Source organism: Somniosus microcephalus, chromosome 11 (genome assembly GCF_052327205.1).
Source record: "Somniosus microcephalus isolate GS21.2 chromosome 11, FLI_Smic_1.0, whole genome shotgun sequence".
In the NCBI taxonomy this organism is placed as follows: Eukaryota; Metazoa; Chordata; class Chondrichthyes; order Squaliformes; family Somniosidae; genus Somniosus; species Somniosus microcephalus.
The window spans coordinates 42,698,497-42,711,520 of NC_140997.1; the positions used below are offsets into that span (position 1 = coordinate 42,698,497).

Below are 13,024 nucleotides of genomic sequence, written 5' to 3' on the forward strand. Positions count from 1 at the left end.
ACATATTGGTCCAGGAAACCATCCCGTAAACACTCCAGGAATTCCTCCTCCACAGTATTACTAATTTGGTTGGCCCAATCTATATGTAGATTAAAGTCACCCATGATGACTGCTGTGCCCTTATTGCACGCTTCTTTAATTTCCCTTTTAATGCCATCCCCAACCTCCACCGTACTGTTTGGAGGTCTATATACCACTCCCACTAATGTTTTTTTCCCCTTAGTATTTCTCAATTCTACCCATACAGATTCCACATCATCAGAGCTAATATCCTTCATTACAATTGTATTAATCCCTTCTTTAACCAGTAATGCTACCCCACCTCCCTTGCCTTTTTGCCTATCTTTCCTGAATGTCGAATACCCCTGGATGTTGAGTTCCCAGTCTTGGCCATCCTTGAGCCACGTTTCTGTAATCCCAACCAAATCGTATTCGTTTACCTCTATTTGCGCAGCCAATTCATCCACCTTATTACAAATGCTCCTCGCATTAAGACACAAAGCCTTCAGGCTTGTTTTTTTAACGCTCTTAGACCTATTAGAATTATTATTTACTGTGGCCACGTTTGATTTAAACCGTTGATTTCTCTGACTGCCACTTTTGTTTTTCTCCTTCCTATCTTTTGCTTTTATCCCTGTTTTCCTTTCCTCTGTCTCCCTGCTCAGGTTCCCAACCCCCTGCCATTTTAGTTTAAACCCCCCCGAACAGTGCTAGCAAACCTCCCCGCAAGGATATTTGCCCCGCTCTGGTTCAGGTGCAATTCGTCCGACTTGTACAAGTCCCACCTTCCCCAGAAGCAGGCCCAGTGATCCAGGAAACTAAAGCCCTCCCTCCTGCACCAACTCTTTAGCCACGCATTCATCTGCTCTATCCTCCTATTCCTATACTCACTAGCACGTGGCACCGGGAGTAATCCAGAGATTACAACCTTTGAGGTCCTGCTCTTTAATCTTCCACCTAGCTCCCTAAATTCTTGTTGCAGGACCTCATCCCTCTTCCTACCTATGTCGTTGGCCCCAATGTGAACCACGACCTCTGCCTGATCACCCTCCCCCTTCAGAATGCCCTGCAGCCGTTCAGTGACATCCTTAACCCTGGCACCAGGGAGGCAACAAACCATCCTGGAGTCACGTCTACGGCCACAGAACCGTCTATCTGTTACCCTTACGATAGAATCCCCTACCACTATTGCTCTCCCACTCTTTTTCCTCCCTTCCTGAGCAGCAGCAACACCCCCGGTGCCAGGAAGTTGGCTGCTGCTGCCTTCCTCTGGTGAGTCATCCCCCTCAACAGTATCCAAATTGGTATACCTGTTTGAAAGGGGGATGGCCACAGGGGTCTCCTGCACTACCTGCCTGCTTCTACTGCTCCGCCTGGTGGTCACCCATTTCCCTTCTGCCTGTGCAGCCCTAGTCTGCGGCGTGACCAACTCATCATACGTGTAATCCACGACCCTCTCAGCATCGTGAATGCTCCACAACCCATCCATCCACAGCTCCAGCGCCTCAATACGGCCCGTTAGTAGCTGCAGCTGGATGCATTTCTGGCACACTTCATCAGGGACACCGGCAGCGTCCCTGAATTCCCACATAGAGCAAGAGGAGCATAACACGGGGCTGGGCTCTCCTGGCATGACTTACCCCTTTAATTAATTTAAATTAATTCAATACCACCAGTTAAAGATATACTCTAGGGCGCTTATTTACCAACTGTCCCCACTACACCACAGAGACCCAAGAAAATATAAACCGCAGAATTTAATCTTGTAATAAAAGAAATACTCACCAACCAATCACTTACCTGCTTCCTGGTGACGTCACACTTGGATTACCTTTTACCTCTCTCCTCTGCTGTTGAATTGGTACGCCTCGTTCGCTGCCGCCGCTTTTATCTGCCGCCGGTCGCGCCTCTGCTCTCTCCCAGGTCCAAGCTCTCTGGCCGGGCCTCGTTCGCTGCCGCCGCTTTTATCTGCCGCCGGTCGCGCCTCTGCTCTCTCCCAGGTCCAAGCTCTCTGGTCGGCCTCGTTCGCTGCCGCCACTTTTATCTGCCGCCGGTCGCGCCTCTGCTCTCTCCCAGGTCCAAGCTCTCTGGTCGGGCCTCGTTCGCTGCCGCCGCTTTTATCTGCCGCCGGTCGCGCCTCTGCTCTCTCCCAGGTCCAAGCTCTCTGGTCGGGCCTCGTTCGCTGCCGCCGCTTTTATCTGCCGCCGGTCGCTCCTATGCTCTCTCCCAGGTCCAAACTCTCTGGTCGGGCTTCATTCGCTGCCGCCGCTTTTATCTGCTGCTGGTCGCTCCTCTGCTCTCTCCCAGGTCCAAGCTCTCTCCAATGCTGCAATCGGAGAACCTAGATGCATGCTCTCTTCCCCTGTTGTGCCATCATTACAACTTTGACCACTGACTGCTAAGCCACTCCAGTCACCTGTTGCAGGCAGAAGGCACCTCATCTTTAAGAGGTGCAGACTGCCTTAAGTTATGCAGGCTTGCTTTAATTGGAGCCAGCTTTGTACGAACTTGGGCCCCCCTGCTGAGCGTGCAGCCACTCAGCAGAACGTTCAGCGCTGGGCTGAACGCTGCTATCATGTAAATTAGCAGGCAGCATGAATTTTGTGTGCTGCCTGCAGTCCTCCGAACGGGCACGGGTTGCTATCTCCTCTCCTCTTGCCAAGTTTCTCCTCTCCCTTGAAGACGTTGACTCACAGTTGCAGTTTTACAGGCATGGTTTTAACCTCCAGCGGCTTCCCAAGTGACCAATATTCACTTGTGTCACCAAATTATGTTCGCTGCTGTACATTGGCTCCCGATTCCACCAACACCTCAGATTTTGAAATCCTTCTCCTCACTATCTCTGTAGCCTCCTGTAGCTCTACAATGCTGCCAGCCCCCTGCCCCTCTTCTGACTCCGGCCTCTTGGGCATTTCCCTCTCCCTTCACCTCGCAATCGGGGCGTTGCGCTCTGCCTTCTAAGCCCCACTTGTAGAATTACCTTCCTCCTCTCTACATCCCTCCCTCTCTTCTTTCAAGAACCTCCTTAATACCCATATACTATAAACAGAAAATGCTGGAAATACTCAGCAGATTAGGCAGCCGCCTGCCTGACCTGAGTATTTCCAGCATTTTCTATTTCGGTTTTCCAGCATTTGCAGTGTTTTGCCTTTTCTCCTTTTAATTTCCAGCTCTTTGACCAAGCTTTTGGTCACCCCTCCTTTTGGTCACCCCTCCTAATCTCACCTCCTTTGGCTCACCAACTGTTTGCCTTGTGTAACTATGACATTCTCTGGGACTTTTTTCTACGTTAAAAGCACTATCTAAATGGCTGATTGTCATGCTGTTCAAACCAGTGGATCATCACACCAAGCCCGTTCATTCTCCCCATCTCTTGATGTTCATACATGTGGTCTTCCAGCAGGGGTCACTGAATATTGTTTTTTCTCCTTCCTCACTCCCACCATTGGGACTTTCCTGTGTTTTAAAGGAGGTTAATGAGGGAGAAGTTGTTTGATGTAGAGCAGATTAGGTAACTGATGCATTTGTGTAAATAGTGCCAACAGGGTCAATTTTATAGTGAATGAAATGTGTGCACAGCACCACACTGTAACAATACTAGCTGGCCCAAAGACAAGTTGAGTTTCATCTCCTCATAGCTGCAAATTATATAGAGAATAATGACTGTTCTGGTATTGCCAACCAGTAATTTGAAGGGTTGGATGACCTTATGATCTGCATAAGGAACGTTTGAGTGGTTTATAACTGGTTATCTGAACCAAAGATGTAATTACTATCTGGAAATCACACCCATGTGTTCATTACACCTATCGTGTAGTTATTTAGGTATTCTATTCATATTCTTTTTTTTTCCTTTACTAGCTGTGGATGTAATGATGGCTACAGCCAGGTGATCAGTTTACCTGTGTGTCTCTATTAATCTATCTATGTACCTCAGTTGCCATGCCGAAAAAGCTTGTAGCTGAAAAGCTGGACGAATATGCAATCCTGCAAGTTTAATCACACTTCTCTGATCTGCAGATGATAACTGACCGTGGTTAAGAATCATTAAAATTCACCATCCTTGTTGGTACTGAAATACTATTGCTCCTGTGGAGTGTATTTATATTGTTTGTGCCTTGATGTATTCTATTTTTTTTGGTGGAATTCAGTGAGTTGCATAAAGGGAAGTACGTAAACTGGCACACTAACAAAGGTTAATACAAAAGCAAAATACTGCGGATGTTGGAAATCTGAAATAAAAACAGAAAATACTGGAAATACTCAGCAGGTCAGGCAGCATCTGTGGAGAGAGAAACGGAGTTAACGTTTCAGGTCGATGACCCTTCATCAGAACTGGAAAAAGTTGGAGATGTAGCAGGTTTTTAAGCAAGTGTAGGGGCAGGGGGAGGGGAGGAAAGAACAAAAGGGAAGGTCTGTGATAGGATGGCAGGCAGGAGAGATTAAGAGACAAAAGGGATGATGGTGCAAGGCAAAAGGAGATGGTAATGGGACAAGTTAAGAAACAAAAGATGGCTCTAGATGAAGTGTAAATGGCGATGGCAGAATGAAAGACAGCTGCCATGAGAGAGAGAGAGGAAAAAATAGGTGCAGAGGTTATGGTCTGAAATTGTTGAACTCTATGTTGAGTCCAGAAGGCTGTAAAGTGCCTAATCTAAAGATGAGGTGCTGTTCCTCGGGCTTACGTTGAGCTTCATTGGAACAGTGTAAGAGGCTGAGGACAGTGATGTCTGAGTGGAGCAGAGAATTAAAGTGACAGATGACCGGAAGCTCAGGGTCACCCTTATGGACTGAACGGAGGTGTTCCGCAAAGCGGTCACCCAATCTGCGTTTGGTCTCCCCAATGTAGAGGAGACCGCATCGTGAGCAGTGAATACAGTATACTAAATTGCAAGAAGTACAAGTAAATCGCTGTTTCACCTGGAAGGAGTGTTTGGGGCCCTGGACAGTGGGAAGGGAGGAGGTAAAGGGGCAGGTGTTGCATCTCCTGCGCTTGCATGGGAAGGTGCCAGGCGAAGGGGAAGGGGTGTTGGGGGTGATAGAGGAGTGGACCAGGGTGTCGCGGAGGGAGCGGTCCCTTCGGAATGCTGAAAGGGGAGGTGAGGGGGAGATGTGTTTGGTGGTGGGATCACGCTGGAGATGGCGGAGGATGATCCGTTGAATGTAGAGGCTGGTGGGATGAAAGGTGAGGACTAGGGGAACCCTATCGTGGTTCCGGGAGGGAGGGGAAGGGGTAGGGGTGAGAGCAGAAGTGCGGGAAATGGAAGAGAGACAGTCAAGAGCCGTGTCGACCACAGTCGAGTGGAATCCTCGGTTGAGGAAAAAGGAAGACATGTTGGAAGCACTAGTCTTCCAGTAACAAAGGTTGTTTGGCTTTTCTGAAGTAAAGGCAAGATAGTCTGTATAAATTAGTGAGGAGCTTAATTTGGTTAGTACAATACATACTAACTATGGGCTGGAGAAATAAATCATGAGGTTAAAAAAATTAAACAATACAGATTTGATGCTTCAACATGAACTCTCAAAGCTAGTGGAATGCCCAAAATGCAATTATTGGCAGTAGGTTACTGCAGGATTTGAGGTTCCTGCAGAAAATGTGGTAAATGCTAAAATGGAGGTCTCTTACTGATTCATGTAGGTGCAGCTGATTTAAGGTATTTGAATTTACTACAATACTTGCCATTAGGTTTTTTATCAATTCATTTTTAGTTTTTTTTTTACATGTATTTGTAAAGCATCCCTTTGGAGCCATCACATGTTTAACTTGTAGACTTCTAACACTATCATCTGCATTGTGTTCAAACCATAGCACCACACCAGCCCTTGATATGTCCTTGCCTGTTTCTGTAGGTAATTTCTGAAGTATTTGGTTTATGGACAAAAAGATTTGTGATTTCTAGCTTTATTATTCTGCACTCCATGGTCTTTGCAGAATGTAAAGAAAGACTTGCATTTATATAGCGCCTTTCACGGCCTCTGTTTGTCCCAAAGCAGCTAATTAAGTACTTTTTGAAGTGTAGTCACCGTTGTAATCTAGAAAAGGCGGCTGCTAACCTGCACATAGCAAGCTCCTACAAATAGCATTGAAATAATCACCACAATTTTTTTTTTAGATGTTGGTTGAGGGATAATTATTAACCAGGACAACATATATTGAACATTTTGTGTCAGACCCAGGGTGGGTGGTTTTATGTTGGCAAAACACATCCCTTGTACCTTTTTTTTGTTTCAGAGTTCAAGTATTGATTTTCTAGCAAATCAAGGATTTGACTTCAATAAAGTCTTCCGAGATGGTGAGTGAACACTTCCGAGGGAAATCGGGCTGCACACTTTCTTGCAAATAGAGGATGGGCATCTGTTATGTGGAGAGATTAGAGAAGCTGGGATTGTTCTCCCAGTTGAGCTGTTTGTGGGGTTACTTCAGGTTGCCACAGTTAAATTTTAAATTTCACATTCATCTTCATAATGTTTTAGTTATTTACTTAAGGCAGTCAGGCCTGTTGTCCTGCTTCTTACTCAGATTCTACTGAATTTCCATCCAATAGCTTTGATAAGTTTTAAAGTTCAAAACCGTTTTTGAGTATGTTACTGTACTGTAATACTGATGGGAATAATTGCAGAATGCATAATAAAATTTTGAGCTTTCTGAGCAATTGTCTATTGAAATTCAAATTTGTAGGAATCCCATACTTAAATCGGGAAGAGGAACGGCAACTTCGGGAGCAGTTAGAAGAAAAGCACCATCAGTCTAACGGCACAGGGACACCATCTTTCATCTCGCCAAATTCTACCAAAGGGCCAGTTGTCATTCCAGAAGAACACCGAAGTTTTATTGAGAAAATTGTGTAAGTCGAAAGAATATGAAATGATTGTAAGACGCTCTGCTCGGCCATACTATACCCCATTGAATTATTTAATGATTGGCTTTTGCTTTGAATTGGTGTCCATGAACAAAAAGACAGAGCCTGACTTAGCCTGTGGCTGACATCAGCTAAGCACTATTCTGGATAGTGTTGGACATGAAACATTGAATTTCTATAGGATGGGGGGGAATCTCCTTTAAAACACATGGGCAGTTTATTTTGTAGGAGACTTAAAATGAGGGTACTTTCCAGCCCCAAAGCTCTTTGTAAAGGTTTCTAATAAATCTATCAGGGTTGTCATGTGCAGAATTTTGTTAAAAGTCTTTTTTTTTGGGGGGGAGGTGCTGTCTTGGCCTATATTTGAAAACTGTCAAAAGCTATAACTGAAAAATGGAATCTTAATCAAAATTCCTAAGCCTTCTGGGGAGCATTGAATAATTTAAAAAAATTATACGTTTATTCTTTTAATTATTCACCAATTTGCCCCCTCCCCGCATCCTTTAGTGAAGGTGTTAACTCCTTGTTAGGGTATGGCTGCACAAGTGCTAGTCTCCATCACCCAAATGGTAATTTATTCAATTGTGGGTTTTAATAGTGATTGTCAGAAGACTATTCAACAGCAAAATGCATCACAGCTGAGCCTGATCTTGTCCAGCACATGTCCACCAGTGGGTCACCTGAAATAAGGTCTTTCTTTTCCTACTGAGAGGCACTGAGGCCTAACTTAGCACAGATCCTCATCTTTTTATTGAAGAGAAGATTCCATGGTGTTTCTGGTATCTTCAATAATGACATATTATTGGTGATCTGTTCATTGCAACAAAACCTGAATGTTAAACTTGAGGTGGCTATTTTTACATAGGTCTGATGGTAGGATGTGGTCTTGAGTGAAGGCCCAATGGTAATTCAAAGTTACTTTTTTCTTTCCTAGTCATGCCTTTAATGAAAATTCTCCTATTGATGACTTTTGGCATGTGTGTGTATATATATTTGAGAGTCTCCTGTGATATCACTGTCAGTGAAAGAGTGTGCTGCTTTATAAAGATCGGGAAATTGTATCATGTGAAATACAAGGGCCCGGATTTTGTGGTCAAAATAGCAGTGAGGTTATCAACGTTCACCGTTATTAAGGAGCAAATTGGACAGCAACGTCTGCCGTCTGCACATGCGCAGTTAAACGCGGAATTCGTGAAGTTGCTATCCAAGATGACTTCCTTCTCCAGAAACTGTGCTATACTGTATCTCGCCGAGAGACTCTGTATTCACATACATAGAAGGGTGTGAATTTGCAGTACTTGCAGATAGATACCCACTACACAAGGCTTGCAAAAAGCTAGGGGGCTTGTCCATCCAAGTGTCAGTGAATTTTTAATGGCATGATAAATCTTAATCACTGCCAAACAACCTCTCTGGCAGTGGAAAATTAACTTAAATGTGCAATCTCATTCCTTCAGATTGTAATTATCATTGGAGATTTTAAAACATTTTTTACTTTTTTCTCTATCTCTCGCCGTGGCTCCAGGCACACAATTGCTTGCCCTGTTTTCACAGGTCTCAAATCCCCTTTAGAGGGCGCTGCGCTGTTTTGGCTCTCTGATAACCGCAAGTCGCAGTGCAAAAGCTCAGAGAACGTCTGTGGGCAAGTTTAATGAATGGCGAGCACCGTTCGTTCGCCGCTGACTGCAAAATCTGGGCCAATGTTACTGTTTGTCCTTTAAGGCCAAAAGGTGTAATTGCTCTGCATTTTTGAAATAAATGTTATTTAATTAAAGTTCAGTTGCAGGTGCGAACCCTGGCTGTATTTCATTGATGGGCCAATTAATAATTTGTAGACGTTTTGTACATTCTTGAAGAGAGGGAGCTGCCACCTAGAGCATTTTAAGATCATTTTACACTTGGAAGAAAGAGAATCATGTGTCGGAGTTGGAAAGTGTAAATTTATCCTAAATTAAGAATTGTTGTTTAAAGGGTTAAATGTTCCTATATTTATATCTAGCTTGGAACTATTTAGCTTGTTTTAACTTCATTCTCTGTGACCTGCTGCAGCTTGTTACAATGGAAGTGAAGGCTAGAGGGACTCGAGCTAGGAGTACCATTATAGGGGGTTTTTTTGGCGCTAATTTAAGGGGATTGATGCCAATGTTAAACAGTGGTACTTTTCTCCATCAAACCGCAGAGTAAAATTCTGCCCCAACCAATCTTTGTTGCAGCATTGTGAATCGTTCCATTGCATGTCCTTCTGGTCCTACTCTGACCTCGGATTGATACCAGCCAACCTTACTTTACACGAGCTTTAATTCTATTAGCCTGGGCTGGGTTCGAGCACAAATCCCAGAAAGAAAGTCTGCAAAATGATTGTACTACTGGTCTCCAAATTGGAATCTTAACTTAGTAAAAAGTGACTACATGGAAAAAATTATAAGTGTTTAAGTAGGCAGCCCAGGCCCTTGGGTCCTGGCCACCCAGTTGTAGAACATCAACTGTTTCTTGATCATTAGTCTTGTTCTCCTTTTAGTGAGGAAAACGTAAAAAGATTGCAAGTGAAATGGATTCTAATGAAGATAAAACTCCATTTCTATATACCCATATGTTATATGCCTTAGTACTTGCCTTTAAGTCTTGTGTTTGAATCAAAACATGCTTCGTAAAACACTTGTCCTGAAAAGTTTAACCTTAAACCCAAACTATTTAAATGTTTCCAGGGAGAAGGTTGAAGACTTATTGAAAGATGATAAAGGTAGTGTTGAGCTGGATCCATGTACTGGGTAAGTTGAAAAATGTTAGATCTATATTTCAAAACCGGTTAACTTATGGGCATTTAGAGTTTAGTTTAAAAATGTACACATACACACTTGAACACATGGTTACAATGAACATTTTTGTTTTTATAATAAATACATTCATATATACAGGAAACTTTGTGCTATCCGGCACCGACGGGACCGAGCTGTTGCCGTTCCCTCAAAACTGCCGGACAAACCAGTGCGAATGTTGAAACATACGGAGATTTTCAGCTCCGTGTGAATCAACAAACCCTGAACAGCTTCTAAACAGTCGGCAAGCGTCTCTGTAGCGTCTCTAGCTGAAGCTGTTGCTTAGCTACAGACCTTGCAGAGCTTGACTGTTGAGAAAAAAGCAACGAAAAGAGAAAAAACCTAACGAAACGGCTCCTGATTTTTGCCAGTGGCTCGAGCTTGCCGGACATTTAGCCTCCGGATAACACAAAGTTTCCTGTACATGCACTTTTCTCTTTGCTGTTGCTGGAGATATTTATTGATTTTATGTGTGAGCCTATATAGCATGTGTTGGTGTGGCGAGGAATCGCAGCCAAGCCCGATCCAATCTTCACCGGATGTGCATGTTCAAACAGGGTCATTGGACAGCTATTGGGAGTAGGGAACAGTGCTTTCTGCCTGCCCCATCTCAGCTCAAATGACAGAGACCAAATTTAGTGCACCCATTGTTGTCTTGGTTGAAATCGGCTAAGTCAGCACAACAAGATAGTGAACCTGGGAGCTTCTTGATTTCCATGACTCCATATCAAACCATGTGGTTCTCTTACCAATGGAACCACCACTAATTTACAGAACAAACTGGAAACTGTTCAACCTCCGTCGTCCCCAGTCCAGATCCAAGGTCGTCCCATCCTCTGTTGTCGAATTACAGTATGCAGACGACACTTGCGTCTACGCACACTCTGAGGTCGAACTCCAAACCATCGTCTACACCTTCACCGAAGCGTACGAGAGCATGGGCCTTACACTAAACATCCGTAAGGCAAAGGTCCTCTACCAACCTGCCCCATCTCACAGTACTGCCCCTGATTATCAAAATCCACGACCAGTCCTTGGACAACATGGACCACTTTCCATACCTCAGGAGCCTACTGTCAACAAGGGCAGATGTTGATGACAAAATCCAACACCGCCTTCAGTGTGCCAGTGCAGCCTTCGGTCGCCTGAGGAAGAGAGTGTTTGAAGACCAGGACCGCAAACCCAGCAGCAAGCTCATGGTCTACAGAGCAGTAGTGATACCCACCCTCCTGTATGCTTCAGAGACATGGACCATGTACAGCAGGCACCTCAAAGCACTGGAGAGGTACCACCAACGCTGCCTCCGCAAGATCCTGCAAATTCATTGGCAGGCTAGACGCACCAACGTCCGTGTTCTCGCTCAGGCCAACATCCACAGCATCGAAGCTTTGACCATGCTCAATCAGCTCCGATGGACGGGTCACATCGTCTGCATGCCCGATAAGAGACTCCCAAAACAAGCGCTCTACTTGGAGCTCTGATACAGCACGGGAGAGCCCCAGGTGGGCAGAGGAAACTCTTCAAGGACACCCTCCAAGCCTCCTTGGAAAAAGTGCAACATCCCCACCGACACCTGGGAATCCCTGGCCCAAGACCGCACAAAGTGGAGGAGAAACATCCGGGAAGGCGCTGAATACCTCGAGTCTCTTCGCCGGGAGCAAGTGGAAGCCAAGCGCAAGGAGCACATGTCAACCCAAGCACCCCACCCAGCCACCCCTTCAACCACCGTCTGCCCCACCTGTGACCGAGACTGTAGGTCCCACATTGGACTCATCAGTCACCTGCGAACTCATTTTTAATGTGGAAGCAAGTCATTCTCGGGTCCGAGGGACTGCCTAAGAAGAAGAAGAAGAAGAGGAACCATTTTATGCAGCGAGTTATGATGATCTGGAATGTATTACCTGAAAGGGTGGTAGAAGCAGATTCAGTAGTAACTTTCAAAAGGGAATTGGGCATATACTTGAAAAGGAAAAAAAATTCTGGGGTATGAGCAAAGAGCAAGGAAGTGGGACTAATTACTCTTTCAAAGAACTGGCATAGATATGATGGACCAAATGGCCTCCTGTGCTGTATCAATTTATGACCAGTAGACTTTTTTTTTTCCCTTAATGAGCTCAAAAAATAATTATTTTCCCCACCCCAATAAAATGAAGCGGCACTTGTGTTAGTGTACATGTTAAGCATGATAATCAAATACACAAATTATACACTTGCATTCCTGCAGTGGTGTTGCTTATTTTAAATTGCTTGATTTTACTAGCTTTTTTATTTGGAGAGCATATCTGTTACTTATATTAGGCACTCGGTTTTCTGTTGGTTTTTACAAGTGTGTGTTTTCTGTTCAAAGGTTCCAGAGAAAGCTTATTTATCAGACTTTGAACTGGAAGTAAGTAATAGTATCGAAGTACAAGGTGCAAATAAAGTGTCTTGTCTACATTTTGATCAGGTTCTCCAGTAGAACGAGTGAATTCTTTACTGGGTGGGAAATGTGATGTGAACGAAATCTGATCTGTTTGCCCATTATCTTTATTGGATGATTAAAACAATTACTCTCTCTCACCCTGGCCATTCCCCCGGTACGGCCCTCATCTTCGCTCCCTTAAGTCCAAGGGACACAGACTTGAACGAATATGGCGGACAACTGGTTTAGCCATTCATCGCCAGATCTGGCTGGACCACATAAAGCATTATCTGGTCCTGCTCTCGTCTGCCAAAATTGCGCTCTCCCAGAATCATTCTGGGATGCAAAGATAATCCCTGGCTCCTATTCTCTACTGCTAACCGTCTTCTTAAACCCCTCTCCCCTGTCTCTGCCACCCTCACCTCCGACAAGAAGTGTGAGGAGCTCATGGACTTCTTTGTCTCTAAGATTGAGACCATCTGTTCAGCTGCCTCTGCCACTTCCTTCCCCTAGCCCACCGGGCCAAACTTCCTCTAAGGATCCCCCCTGCCCTAGCCCTGAACTCACATCTTTCTCCAGTTTCTCTCTGATCTCCCCTCATGACCTCTCCGCGCTCATCTTGTCCATGAGACCCACTTCCTGCTCCCTCGACCCTATTCCCACCAAACTGCTGACCACCCAACTTCCTTTTCTGGCTCCCATGTTAGCTGACATTGTTAATGTTTCTCTCTGCTCAGGTACTGTCCCCCTCTCCCTCAAATCTACCGTCATCACCCCTTTCCTCAGAGAAAAAAAAAACAACCAACCCTTGACCCCTGCGTTCTTGCAAACTACCGCCCCATCTCCAACCTCTCTTCTCCCAAGTCCTTGAACGTGTTGTCGCCTCCAAAATCCGTGCCAATCTTTCCCGCAATTCCATGTTTGAATCCCTCCAATCAGGTTTCCGC

The 13,024-nt window shown here is 44.9% G+C and overlaps 1 protein-coding gene across 5 annotated transcripts in view; it reads left to right on the forward strand.

Annotated features, from left to right (window-relative positions):
- The window catches only part of parn (poly(A)-specific ribonuclease (deadenylation nuclease)), a 134,515-nt gene that overhangs the window by 17,736 nt on the left and 103,755 nt on the right, over positions 1–13,024 (forward strand). For all 5 annotated transcript variants that reach the window (XM_086000553.1, XM_086000556.1, XM_086000552.1 and 2 more), the window contains exons 6-9: positions 6,233–6,293; positions 6,680–6,845; positions 9,566–9,628; positions 12,024–12,062. In XM_086000553.1, coding sequence (XP_085856679.1) covers positions 6,233–6,293; positions 6,680–6,845; positions 9,566–9,628; positions 12,024–12,062 — 329 coding nt within the window. The remainder of the gene's footprint in view (positions 1–6,232; positions 6,294–6,679; positions 6,846–9,565; positions 9,629–12,023; positions 12,063–13,024) is intronic.